Here is a 14,191-nt window from a genome sequence, read left to right on the forward strand (position 1 = left end):
AGGGTATCGTGCTGAGAATAATCTCGCTCACGTGTGGGGTGTTAGGAAACATAATGGGGGAATAAGGAATACCCGAAGACAAGGAAAACAAAGAACATGAGAACTGGTATTCAGTAGGAACATGCTGTCCTGAGGCTGGGGGAGAGGACAGGGAGGGGGAGGGGCAACGACTATAGTGGGGGAAGATCATCAGGGAGGAGGGGGTGCTGAAACTGTATCATGTGTTTTAAAACCCTAACAGCAACAACATAAATAAATAAATAAACACACATACACACACACACACACACACACACACACAGCCATAGCACAGCGGGTAGGGGCGTTTGCCTTGCCAACCGGCCAACCCGGATTCGATTCCTCCGCCCCTCTTGGAGAGCCTGGCAAGCTACCAAGAGTATCCCACCCGCAGAACAGAGCCTGGCAAGCAAGCTACCTGTGGCATATTCGATATGCCAAAAACAGTAACAACAAATCTCACAATGGAACGTTACTGGTACCCGCTCGAGCAAATCGATGAACAACGGGACGACAGTGCTACAGATATATATATAAGGGTCCATCTTAGAGGAAGACTGGTGGGTGAGAGATAAATAGGGGTGGGGAATTGGTGGAGGGAAGTGGGCACTGGCGAAAGGACTGGTGTAGAAGCAATACATGCCTGAAACCCATCATTAATTACTTTGTAATTTGACAGCGACAAAACAAACAAACAGGATTAAAAACTATGTCAGAATGGATTAAAAACTATGAGCTGGGGGGAGGAAGAGCTTGCTCAAAGGATGAGTGGGTACATAAGAGAGGCCGGGGATGGACCCCAGCACCACATGATCCCCTGAGCATGCCAGGAAGAGCCCCTGTAGTCCCTGAGCAATGCTGGATATGGAACAAAGACAAAACCAAACAAGAACAGCAAAACCCGGAGAGCATCGCAACCAAAAACGTTTGCAAACCAGGGCTGGAAAGATGGTGTAGCAGGTAGGGTGCTTGCCTTTGCTCGTGGCAGACCCAGATTTGATCCCCAGGACCCCAAGCATCACCAGAAGTGACTGATCTCTGAGCACAGAGCCAGGAGCAAGCCCTGAGCACAGCTGAGTGTGGACTCAAACAAACAAACAAACAGAGTGCAAACTCTGTGACCAAGCGTGAACAAGTCCACCAAATGTGTGCATCATAGCAACAAAGGAAGGGGGAAAAAGAATAAAATAAAATGATGCAGTATCTGACGCAACCTACTCACATCCCCTGAACACTTTAAATCCCGATTACAGGTATTGTTAATTAGCTTATTTTGCACACACAGATACAATGTAAACATGAATAATTGCTGCCCTGCACTGTTTAGGGAATGAGAAAAAAAGCCTGGATAGCTTCATTACAAATGCAACCATTGCAGGCTTAACTGCATTCCTGGATGTGGAAGGATCCATGCAAGCAAGCTTGGTGGCCAACTCCATAATTTTTTTCCATGTCCAAAGATGGACCATATCATGGGAAACAAACTTAAATGCAGAGAATTGGAATCAAACTAGAAATTACAGAGACAATAGGAAAAAGCCGCCAAACACCTGCTAATACAACATAAATGCTATTTAAATAACTTTACTCTGTATGGCTTAGTAAACACTAATAAAAAAAAAAGCTTAGAGGCAAAACGACCCAAGGACCAAACAGCCTAAAGTAATTATGCATCAAAGAACACAGACTGTTTCCCTAGGACAGTGCTTCAGACACAGATGTTCCAAAACATCTATGTTTTGGATCTTTTATCTCTCTTAAATGATAGAACCACTGATTCAAGTGTGAAGAATTTGGGATCAGCTATCCAATGATCGCAATTAAATTCCTGGCTCTAGAATTTCTTATACCCTAATGACCTTGGATAGGCTTCTTAGCCAAGTTTTGTTCCTTCATCTATCAAACGGGGATAATAATCCCATTCAATAGCACTGATATAGTTAGCTTAATGAAGTGGCTTGGTATAAGACTATTGAGTATAGGGACAGTGAGTACAGTGGTTAGGGCACATGCTTTGCATATAACCAAGCCTGGTCTGATCCCCTGAACCCCACCAGAAGTAATTCCTGAGTACAGTTAGGAGCAAACCCTGAGCACCACAGGGTGTTAACTATTCCTTTACACCACCCCCATCCCCCACCCCCCCAAAAAAAATACCTGCACAGGTTCCATCTCTCAAACTGCATATAACCAATCCAGGATTATATGAGCACAGCAGGAGTGATCCCTGAGCACAGACCCAAACAGTAAACCCTGAGCACACACTGAGGTGTGGTCCACCTAATCCTCCCTTCCCCCAAGGGGTTAAGTATAAAAGTATTAAGTATCACTTAACAATAGGGTTGAATTCTGGAAATGTTAGGCAATTTTGTTGTGGTGCAAACATCAATGAATAAATATACACAAATCTCGATGGCAAAGCTCCCTACAGGGAGAGAGGATATGTGGAGACCACAGTCATATGCACAGCTTGTCTCCAACTGAACTGTTCTTCTGTGGGGCACATATATTTATGACAGTGTTACAAAAGAAAGACTGAGATTTGAACTCAAAAATCCTAGGTTGGGCCAGAGTGATAGTACCGTGGGTAGGGTGTTTGCCTTGCACATGGCCAACCTGGGTTTGATTCCCGGCATCCCATATGGTCCCCTAAGCACCCCAGAAGTAATTCCTGAGTACAGAGCCAGGAGTAACCCCTGAGCATCGCTGGGTGTGACCCAAAAAGCAAATCAAAGAAATAAAATCCTAGGTTACAATTATCATTAGATAAGCACTGTTCACTTACGAGGCTGTTCACTTTTTTTTTTTAAATACTAATTCCTTCAAGCGGCAATGAATCAGCTGCTGCTGCAGAAGAGATGATGTCAAGATGCAGTTCCTCCCTCAAGTCTGTGATCCCAGTCTCAATTTCCGCCTCTCACAAGCGGGAAATGTACTAATCTCTGTCTCAGAGGTTTGTTATGGGATTAAGTGCATTACTGGATAGGTTCAGCGACCAGTCCACTGCTCCCTTTGCTAGAGAGATGATTCTACTCTGGGGGATGAGGGGAACAGCTAAGCGAAGAACAAGAGTGGTCTGGGCAAAACCCAGAATCCACTAGAATTATTTGTGGTAAGCCCAGCGGTGCTCAGGGCTTACTCCTGGTGGCTCTGAAGGCCACAGATCAAACCTAGGGCAGCACGTACAAGGCAAGTGCCCTACCGCTGTACTATCCTCCAGCCCCCTAGTGTATTTCTTAACTGTCGCCTGCCTATTAACGCAAAAAGTGGATTTTTCTAATCCACTTTCATGTTAACAAGTCAACACTGAGGAAGTCGAACGATGACCAGAAAATTTCTACTTTCATGTCTATAATTCCCTATCACCCCCGCGGCAATTAGGGCAAATTTTCTTTGACTTGATAACTGGAACTCAAAGCCTTTTTTAAAAATATAGAGTAAAGGTTTAGGGTCCCAGCTACTGTTTCTCTTTGATTTGGGGGGCCACACCGGCAGTGCTCAGGGCTTCCTCTTGGCTCTGAGCTCAGGCCTCATTCCCGGTGGGCTCTGGGACCACAGGTGGTGCTGGGGATGGAATTCGGGTCCGCCTCGTGCAAGGCCGGCGCCCCACCTGCTGCAGTAACGCTCAGGGCTCTCGACGCGGGTCCATGGGTGGGTGCGGCAGGAAGGTGGCCCCTTCCCGCCTCCTCCCCAGCCCCAAACGAACAACTGAGAAAGTCAGCTGGAAGCCAGGAGGGCACTGGGCAGCAGGAACCTCTCAGAAGGACGCAACTCGGGGGGGGGGGGGGGCTTCAACTTTGGACAGAGGTAATGCGGGGATGGGCACGTGGGTGGGTGCCCATCGGGGGGTCGGCCGCAGGGCAGGGCTTCCACGGAGGCTAAGTCCGGCCCGGGGCCTGCCGGGGGCGGGGGGACGTGCGGCCCCCACGGCTCAGCCTCCGTGAACGCGCCCGCACCCCCCGTCCAGGGGGGTCCACGAGGCTGCGCTCCCTCCGGCGCCCGCCACTCTTCCCTTACCTCGTCTTCCAGTCTTTCCCTCACTCTCCCGCCTCTTCCACCCCGCCGGAAGTGACGCACTCCCTGGCGCGCCGCACAGCGCCAGAAAGGTTCCGCGGCCGCGCGAGAAAGGGAGCGCTGCGCTCACTGCGCAGGCGTGCGGGCGCGAGCGGTCAAAGCGGCTTCCGGAGGCTGCCGCGCCGCGCTCCCTTCGCGGCCCGTCGCGCCCGACGCGTCCCACCGAGCGGTGGTCCGGGCGGCCGTCCCCGCCGACACCGGCTCCCCCCACCCTGCGCGCCCCGCCGCCCCGGCGCCCAGCGAGGCGGGCCCGTGCCCTTTGACCTCGCGCGGCGGCGGGGTGAGAGGTCGGTGGCCATCTTGTGGCGGCGGCGGCGGCGGCGGCGGCGGCGCGGCGGGCGGCTGTTACTGCGGAGACCCGTCGGCGCTCGGACAGGCCGCCCGGGGCCCCGCGGGCCCGCCCGCGCCGCCACCATGTCGTCCTTCTCCGAGTCGGCGCTGGAGAAGAAGCTCTCGGAGCTGAGCAACTCGCAGCAGAGCGTGCAGACGCTGTCCCTGTGGCTCATCCACCACCGCAAGCACGCGGGGCCCATCGTCTCCGTGTGGCACCGCGAGCTCCGCAAAGGTACCTGGGCCGGCCCCGGCCGCGGACCCCCGCCCGCCCCGCACCCCGCGCCGGCGGCCCCGGCCTGGCCCCGCAGGCCTGGCCCGCCTGTTGCCTTCCTGGGGTTGGGAGACAGGGCGCTCCCCCCTCATTGCTCGGGGAGGGAAACTGAGGCTCGGGAAGGCCCGGCAGGACCCAGGTTGCGGCGGCCCAAGGCCCGGCTAGGACCCAGGTTGCGGCGGTTCAAGGCCCGGCTGGACCTAAGCTGCAGCGGCCGGCGCGCAAGGCCACTCGCCGGCCCCCTGAGACCCTGAGTGCCCCTTTCGGCCTCAGCCGGGGAGCACCCGGCGCCCGGGGTGGCGGGGGGCGCTGGGCCCTGCGTGTCCCCGTGCGTGTCGGGGAGGGCCCGGGCCGGGCGCTTCCTGGCCCGCGCGATGCCCGGCGGATTCCCGATGGGTGCGACCCGGACGAGGGTAGCGCTTCACTGACCCGCGCTCACCCCGAGCGCTCGGGTCAGCCGCGGCAACGGATACAGTTACCTTCCAGCCCCGAGAACTGGATACAGTTAGTCGCTCTGACCTCCAGGCTCTTCCCACGCCACTCACCTGACCCGTAGACCCTCTGCTCCCTCCGCCCGGTGCCCCCGTCTGCCAGGCTTGGGGGTGAGCGTGTAGAGAACCTCAGAGGCCAGCTGCGGGGACTTGCCGGCCCCTCTTGCCATTTATTGATCCCAACGGTTTAATGTCACTGTCCCTCGATTTCCCTAGAGATGATGATCCCCGCTCTTCACTGCCCGGAGCAACGTGGCAGGTGTTCTGCTAATATACCGTTGGTGATCCTGGCATTTTCATTTAATTATCAGAGACCTGTGGAAGTAGGAACTTCGCAGGCAAGAAAATAGGGGGCCCAAAGATCCCATCCGCGGGGAAGAGTAAAGAGGATTAGGCCCGAGGAACATCTCCATCCGTGTCTACGCAGTGCTGACATTCAGTGACAGATAAACCACAGCTAGGTGGGACTGTCGCTGGCAGTGTGAAGGTGTCCCAGGAGCAGCAGGGGGCAGGGCCCTGGCCCTTGGAGCTGTTGGACAACCCGCATGGCTAGGAGAGGAGGGCAGGAAGTGACTCTGCTGTCTCTTCCCTGTGTGGTGGCACTGTCCCCTTGGTTCAGAGATGAGGTATGGGAAGTGGCAGCGGCATCTCAGTTCTCAGAACCTACGTGGCACAGACTACAGTCTGGCAGACACCAGAGTCCTGTACTCTGGCTTCTTACACTGTGGGGTCATGACCGTGTCGTCAAGGAACTGAGTTTTGGGGTTAAACAGAACATGTGCCAGCCATGAAAGGTTTCAAAATGCTTGCTCTGGCCAGTGTTGCGTTTCGGGGGCGAATGGGGTTGGCAGGAGCAAGGTGAGGAAGGCACCCATTTCTGGCCAGCTAGCAGAGGCCCCCAGTGGTGCCGGTTAGTGCTCTGTTGAGGGTGAGAGCTGAGACTGCTGCCAGCTGCACTCCTTCCAGTGCAGCATTCATTTTATTCTTGTTTTATCCCCTAGTTTGTGTCTTACGGGAGAAACTAGGCCTTCTTAATTTGTTTAATGCCAGTAGCATGGTGCCTCACATCACGTTAAAAATTAGGAATTAAACTGGGGCACCGTTTTCATGGCCCAAACAGCAAGGTCTGATGCAACTTTTTCCTGGAGGGTCTGGGGGGATGGCCACATCTGGCAGCGCTCAGGGTTTACTCCTGGCTCTGTGCTCAGGGTTCATTCTTGGCAGGGCTCAGAGAACCCGATGTGATGCTGAGGATTGAATTTGGGTCGGCCATGCAAAGCAGGCACCCTCCCCACTGTACTATCCCTCTGGCCTCCTTACAGCTTATTGTGATGATTGAAATGTTTTATATTTGCAGCTTGCTCTTCAAGCTCCTGTTCTCCCTTGAGTCTCACTTGCTTAAGTTTCTTTACTTGCTTATTTCCACTTTGGAGAAGCCCGTGTTTGCTCTTGAAAACATATTTCCCCTCTTTCTCTCCTCTCACATCTTTCTAAGTAAGTTTCATTCCAGAAAAAGTTTTATATTTGCCCAACAGGGTAACCACTTGCACTGAGCACTTGAAATGTGTGAGTACGGACCAAAGTTTTTTTAAGTTTTAAGTAAATGCAGTTTGAAACGCCAGATCAGTAAGTATTAGAACACTTATTGATCCATAGGTGTTGAGTGGCGCCTGCTGCTCAGGCCTTTGCACCCCTGGAGGTTGCCCTTGTAGGCACCAGGCATTTCCACACTCCTCCTCCCAGGGCCCTTTGTGATGGAAACAGCTTGGTGCTCACCAGAACAAAGGTCTGTGCCTTAATGTTGACTAGCCCCTCCAGTTCTGGAACCACCCAGAGTTTGAAAATGGGCATTACTAGATTACTAAATGCTCAAGTAATTTCTGTGTTCACAGACATCTAAATTGAATTGCCCTCAAAATAATTACTTGTCTCGATAAAATGTTTTTGTTTTTTTTTTTCTATCTTCCATTTTTGCAAAATAATCTTTATCTGAGTCCAGATCATGTAGAATTCCTTCTTTTTCTGGAAAAGTTGTGGTAGAAAATGCACTTGAGTGGACCTTTTTTAGTAGTGTTCTTAAACTTGGCCCGAATGCATATAGACAGGTCTCTTTTCAGAAGAGACCTGAAAAAAAAAAGAGACTTTTTTTTTAGTATGTCCAATACCATGTCAATAAATGAACAGTTTTTGTTAGTAACTTACTTGTTTTGCTCAATTATTGTTTCAGCCAGTTCAGAATGGGTCTGAGCAGAGGCTCAGGGACCTGTTTTGTCATATTTGACATCTGAACAAATGAGCTGCCCTGGAGGGAGTGTGTGGTATCTTTGTGACTCTCAGGCTTTGTCACAGCCTCTTTGCACACATGATGTCTGTGTTAATTGTATGGGAGCTGGCTGTGGAGAAAGTTTTACTCCCCCCGACCTCCTTTACTCCTTTTGAAAATGATGAAAATTAATCGTCACTATAGATAGCAAAACCTCATATGACTGTCTCAGCTGTCTTCGCTATCACATTGTAATGCTGAAAAAAATCAGGTCTTGGATGTCCAAATTGACATCTTACAGTATGGATACTGGTTTTAGAACGTAATGCATAGGATTTTATGAAAGTTCACGTAGATCTGTTTCGTTGAAGTTTGTGCTCCTCTTGCGTATGCATGCTTGGCCACTTGGGCTTTTTCATTTTCCTTCCTGCAGCATATCTCAACAAGGGTTTTTTCCTCTGTTATTTTGGGTGTTGCCAGGGATGGGGCCCAGAGTCTCACTCATGCAGGGCGAGTGCTCACCAGTGAAGGATGACTCACGCCTGGGACCTCAGGCACAAGCCTGGGCTGAGAGGTAGCACAGGCCTTACCCACTGGCCTCTCATGCCCCTGACCCCGCTTCACCTGTGCTTGCCCTGGTCCTGCCCAGAGCTGTCCTGAGCACACCTGAGCACAGAGCTGCACCAGGTCGCCTCTACCCTGCAGACAAAGAGGTTGCTATAAAGTTGCCTTAGAAGCAGCTGGAGATACTGTGATATTGTAACTTATTAACACTCCTCTACTTTCCAATAGTAGTTAAAACAGGTAAAAGAGAGCTCCAAGGGTTTGATACTTTCATCACTTGACCAGCTACACTGCTTGTTACCTGCTAGTTAAAGACAATTTTGGATATCCATATTTGATTTTATGAGCTCTTCAAGTCAATTTAAACTAATGTGCTTTTTAAAAACACTATTTTAAAACTTGGGTTATTCTCCTGTCTCTACATTTTAAAATGTCAGACCTTAGACCTGCAGTGTCCCAGGTGTGTACGAGCTGTGTCCATTTCATAAGGAACAGCCCAGAGTTTGAGACAGAGCAAGTGCTAGTGATTCGGATGTGGAAAGGGCAACTCGAATCTTGACGAGTTTTCCAGGTACTTTAGCATTGGAGAAAACGGTGTTTTGAGCTTTTAGATTATGTTCTTATTTGTTTCTTCTGAAACAAATGACCGAAGATGGTAGTGATGTAGTTCTGTGATTGAGAAGTTATGTGCCTAGAAGCCTGGAAATTCAGTAATACTTCCCCAAGCAGCTGTAACTCAAACATTCTGTGAGGTTTTTATGGATTAATATATGATGCCATATAGAGTAATAGGAAATACCATATTTAATATTATAAGAGAGAAGAATTACAGGTTTTGTGGGAGCCATAATTTTGCATAAGCAGATTTCAGACACTGAACTTAGAGTAATAATGTAGCATTTGTCTGTGTTTGTATTTCCTACACATTCAGTTGGTGTTTCTCAGAGTTGGTAGGTCCCGCCGGTGGTGAGTGCTGCCTCCAAGCCATGGGGGATGGGGCGGGGGTGTTCCCTTCATTAAGGAAGGTCGCTTTCCAGGGGGTGCTCAGTGATTTTTCTCTCTGAAAGGGCATGATAGGCCAAATCAGCCTGGGAACCTCGATCCAGAGGGCCCTCTGGATTGTAGAGATGGTCATGGCCGTTGAAGTGTTCAGGGAGGAGATTTCAGTTTAGGAGTATAAATTAGAAGAATATTTTAAATGGAAATGTAACTCATTCTGTAGAATCTAATAAATAACAGAGTTAGAAATAATCAACTTTGCAATTTAAATAAGTGAAAACCTTAACATATCGTGAGAATTTTGATTGCTTGTCCTTAAGGAAATATTTTTGGAAACATCTTTATGTTTGCTGTCAGCTAATTATCAGATATCACAGAAATAAAAATGGTTCAGTCTTGTTTGGAGTTTCCCCCCCAAATTGTATTCTCAACCCTGTTCTGACACCGTGAGGCATTTATTAAATAGGTTTTTCAAACATATATCACCCTTGACCTCAAGTAGGTTATGCTTATTTTAATGTTTTTTTCAGGAGTGATTTTCAGGGCAAAAGAATTATGGATCGAGAATTTCCTTGGTGTTAAGTTAAATCATCTTTTTTTTTTTTTCCCCAGCCAAATCAAATAGAAAGCTTACTTTTCTGTACTTAGCGAATGATGTCATCCAAAACAGTAAAAGGAAAGGACCTGAATTCACTAGAGAATTTGAGTCAGTCCTTGTGGATGCTTTTTCTCATGTTGCCAGGTATGTTTTCTGTTTTGTTTTTGTTTTTGGTTTTTTTATTGTTTTAAATGCATTTACTTTTCATTCTTTACCTTTTCTGTGGTAGCTTTTGTAAGTTGACAACTGTACTTTACAAAAATGTGCTTCGTGAGGTATTACAGAGGCCAAATTATGGTTTTATGTTTTGCTGGTTCTAAGAACTCTCAGTCATGTAAACATTTTGTTGTATTAAGAGGATTTGAGGGGGGCGGCACAGGCATGGAGAGATAGTACAACGGGTAGGGTGCATGTCTTGTCTGAGTCGGCCCCAGGTTTGATCCCCATATTACATACAATCCCTGAGCCCCGCCAGGAGTGAACCAGTATTGCATAGCCAAGAGTTAGCCCTGAGCACCACCAGTTGTGGCCCTCAAACAAAAACAGAACGACAAAAAAGAATTTGGTCTAGCACTTGAATTACATTCTTTTCTTCTACATGTATTAAATTATTAAGTGTCGTGAACATGACATTTGGTTCATCTTAACAGCTTATTGTCAATAAACAAAGCTAGGTATTATAAGGGTAACAAACCTAAATAGCAATAAATTAGTCGCTTTGCATTTATTTTTGCTTATTTCCTTGTGAATGTCTAGATATCTAATTTACTAAAAATAGTAGCCATTGTTGTAGCTGCAAAGATAGCAGTTACTGGTGTGGAAAGTAGGTATTTGCTCTGGTTCTACCAGATTGAGTCTCTCCCGCCGTTGTGTTTGTGTCAGAGAAGACGGGAGGCATAGAGCACACGTATAACTAACAACACAGGCACTGAACATGTGATTAAAAGGTTTATAGTTTTTGTTAAAAACAGATTGCTTTTCTGTTGATAGAAATTTGTGACCCAGGAAAAGGGAAGAAAAGCATTTTCTTCTAAATTGAGACATTACTAAATAAACACAAAATTCGTGCAAAGGGAAATTGAGAGGGAAAAAAGAAGATGAGCATATCGAAAACTGCTCTAGGGTCTCATGTGTCAGTTACAGGCCTTCAGCGTGAAAATAACCATTATTCCATGAGAAATTAGAACCGCTAGAAAATAAAGAAACACAAAAGAGATAGAAACGACATCTTGCTTTTTCTTAGAAGTAGGAAAAAAGGTTTCCATAGTTGTCTGATGAGCGTGAACACTGAAGAAGCTGAATGTGTTAGTAACTTGAAAAATAGATGAATCTGGAGTCAGAGCGATAGTATGGTGGGTAGGGCACTTGCCTTGCACTTGGCTGACCTGGGTTCGATCCCCGGCATTCCATATGGTCCCCTGAACCCTATCAGGAGTGCAGAGCCAGTAGTAAGTCTTGAACACTGCTGTGTGTGACCCAGAAATCAAACTAAATCAAACTAGTTCCGTAACTACCTGAAATTGGATATTTTCTCGTTTTGAGATTTGGTTCACTATTTCTTAAACCTTGGCTGTAGTTCAACCTCCAACTGGAGTGAACTTAAATGTATTGTTTAGCTATTTGAACATAAGTTTTTGAATTGGTTAAAAAGCCTATCTCATTCAAGTTGTCGTGAGGCTATGGAGGTGGGGGATAACAAAAAAATAAACCCAGCAGCATGCGTATAGGTACTTTGACAATGCCAAATCCACAGCTTTTAGTACAATAACGTACAAACTCTTGAAAGAAAGGACCAATTAGGGGGCTGGAGCAATAACGCAGCGGGTAGTGCCTTTGCCTTGCATGTGGCCGACCTGGGTTTGATTTCCAGCATCCCATAGGGTCCCCTGAGCACTGCCAGGAATAATTCCTGAGTGCATGAGCCAGGAATAACCCCTGTGCATCGCCGGGTGTGACCCAAAAAGCGAAGAAAAAAAAAGGACCGATTATTTTTGTCCTTTGATCATTCCTGGCACCTGGTAAGGCATGACGGGGCTACATCTCTGTAGGGAATCCCATCTGTGTAGCCTCTGTAGTGCGGAAGGAGTGGGAGCAGGGTAGTCTACCCTGACACAGAGCAGGGGTCCAAAAATGTTGAATGAGTTCTTTAACTTAGCACACGGGAAGTAGACTAAAATAATTTTGAGAACTGAATTCACTTAAAAATTGATCAATAGTCTTTAGCTGTTCCCACACCAGAAGAAGATATTTAGAAAGGGCAGAAGAGGGCTGGACCATGCCAGCATTTAAATTTTCTTTCCTGCTAGGTAAGATCTTAAGACCTCTCAAGGGGAATATAAAAACAGTTAAGTTCTGACCTTCTTGTGCGTGGAATAAACCTGGCTCTTCTTAAAGTTAATAGTCCAAATTTCATTCCTTCTGCATTCTTTTCTTTTTGTTATTTTGGTTGGTACCAGGGATCAAACCCAGGGCCTCACATGGAAGACAAGTGCTCTGCTCCTGAGCTCTGTCTTTCACACCTTTGTGTTCTGTTTAGAACCCTCACGTTCCTGTTTCCCAGCTCCACCCATGCCACGATGAGACCAGAACAGCCCGGCCTCTTCACTCTGTCCAGCCCCTCTTATTTGTAATCAGTGCTTTCTGTATGGCTTCCCTGTGGTCAGTTGATGGAGGGTATTTCACCCGAATCCATTAGGGATATCTTGATGATTTCCTACCTCTCTCCTCATTCCCTAGCCCAAAACAAACCCGGCCTCTCACGAAAAGAAAGATGCTTAGGTCATAAATCAGATTGCATTTGAATAACAGTTTATCAGTCTTGGAACTGATTTTTCAGACAAATGTCTTCTTCTGCTTTCTTCTCAGTCTGGCGGTGTGTGCATTTCATTTCCCACAGTCTCTCAATGCTCTCTCTGTACTGCTGTGTACCAGATCCTGGGCGGGAGGAGCACTGCACACACCAGGCAAGAGCAAATAGACAAAAATGACCAAACTCCATCAAGTGGTGATTGTAGGGACGTACTTTAATAGAACTCCGTTTCGGAGTGGGATCCCTTGTGGCAGACCTCACTATGGGAAATCATGCAAAGTTAGGAACTGCTGTTAAGCTAATGTGGAAATCTTGACATCTGTGGCCGGAGTGATAGTACAGTGGGTGAAGGACTTGACTTGCATGCAGCCAACCTGGGTTCATCCCTTGCACCCCAAATGGTCACCTGAGCCAGGAGTAACCCGTAAGCACCGCTTAGCTCCTTATGCCAAAAAAGGGAGGGGGAGGGGAGAAAGAAAGATCTTGACTCTTTGGAGGAACGAAGACTAGTGTGGTCTGAACATAGTGAGCACCGTTCAGATTGTCAAGCAGAGATCATAGAGGTAGGTCAGTGCCCATCCTATCTGCCTCACAGGTCTTGGGAGAGAGGATTTTGTTCTTTTAGAGTTCCTGTGAAGCTTTTTTTTTTTTTTTCTTTTTGGGTCACACCTGGCGATGCACAGGGGTTATTCCTGGCTCTGTACTCAAGAATTATTCCTGGTGGTGCTCAGGGGACCCTATGGGATGCTGGGAATCGAACCTGGGTTGGCCGCGTGCAAGGCAAACGCCCTACCTGCTGTGTTATTGCTCCAGCCCCCGAGAAGCTTTAAAGCGGGAAATGATAGATTCTAATTCATGGTGTAAAGACTGGACATAAAGGGCAAGGGAGGGGCGGGCCCATGGGACCAGCGAGTTTTATTTTGTTCTAGGAGGGCAGTAGCTTCCATTAATAGCTGGTGTTGACTGCTTGTACTTAGTGTGTGGATTGGTGTGTGTGTGCACGCTTGCCATTAGTGCAACTCACAGAATCTGTAGGGGTTTAGTGGGTGCTGGTGTTGAGGTCAGAGAGAACTGAAAGATCATTTCCTAGGTGTATCTTTTTTTTTTTAATCAAGATTGAGGAAAAGAAACAGTAGAGGAACTCAAAAGTTTTGTTCTGAGATGGCTAGTAGAGCTTGAGGCAGCAGATGGTAAATGTATTCCTCGTCTGTTTCCTGAGCCCATCCTCAGGTTCGGTGAGTTGGTAGCAGGGCTCTGCAAACCCAGTGAACAGTCACGCTCACTGCCGTGAGTGCCCCCATTTGTTTATTTTTATTATTTTTTAAATTGATATACACAGTGAGATTCACAGTCACAAAGTTGTCCATGGTTGGGTTTCAGTCATATAATGTTGCAACTCCTGTCCCTTCACCAGAGTACATTTCCCACCAGTGTAGTGTCCCCAGGTTCCCTCCCACCTGCCTTTCTCCCTCTCCCCCTCCCTCTCCTCCTCCTCTTTCTCCCTCCCTCCTTCCCTCCCTCTCTTCCCCCTCTCCCTCTCCCTCCCCCTCTCTCCCTCTCCTCCTCCTTCTCCCTCCTTCCCCCTCCCTCTCCTCCTTCTCCGTCCCTCCCTCCCCCCTCTCTCCTCCTCTCCTTCTCCTTCTCCTCCTCCTCCTCCTCCTCCTCCTTCTCCTTCTCCTTCTCCTTCTCCTCCTTCTCCTTCTCCTTCTCCTCCTTCTCCTTCTCCTCCTTCTCCTTCTCCTTCTCTTTCTCCTTCTCCTTCTCCTTCTCC

At 48.0% G+C, this 14,191-nt stretch overlaps 2 protein-coding genes across 3 annotated transcripts in view; one reads left to right on the forward strand and one right to left on the reverse strand.

The window, feature by feature from the left end:
- Positions 1 to 4,077, reverse strand: part of TTI1 (TELO2 interacting protein 1) — a 50,113-nt gene extending 46,036 nt beyond the window's left edge. The window contains exon 1 of the mRNA XM_055140365.1: positions 4,036 to 4,077. The gene's annotated coding sequence lies outside the window, so the exon portion shown is untranslated. The remainder of the gene's footprint in view (positions 1 to 4,035) is intronic.
- Positions 4,078 to 4,200: 123 nt separating this feature from the next.
- Positions 4,201 to 14,191, forward strand: part of RPRD1B (regulation of nuclear pre-mRNA domain containing 1B) — a 57,153-nt gene continuing 47,162 nt past the window's right edge. Inside the window, exons 1-2 of one of the 2 annotated variants that reach the window (XM_004612638.2) lie at positions 4,202 to 4,657; positions 9,626 to 9,755. In XM_004612638.2, coding sequence (XP_004612695.2) covers positions 4,507 to 4,657; positions 9,626 to 9,755 — 281 coding nt within the window. In that variant the 5' untranslated portion in view covers positions 4,202 to 4,506. Of the gene's footprint in view, positions 4,658 to 9,625; positions 9,756 to 14,191 lie in introns of both variants that reach the window. The other variant, XM_055139273.1, reaches the window with a different exon arrangement.

This window comes from Sorex araneus, chromosome 5 (assembly GCF_027595985.1).
Source record: "Sorex araneus isolate mSorAra2 chromosome 5, mSorAra2.pri, whole genome shotgun sequence".
Taxonomy (NCBI): Eukaryota; Metazoa; Chordata; class Mammalia; order Eulipotyphla; family Soricidae; genus Sorex; species Sorex araneus.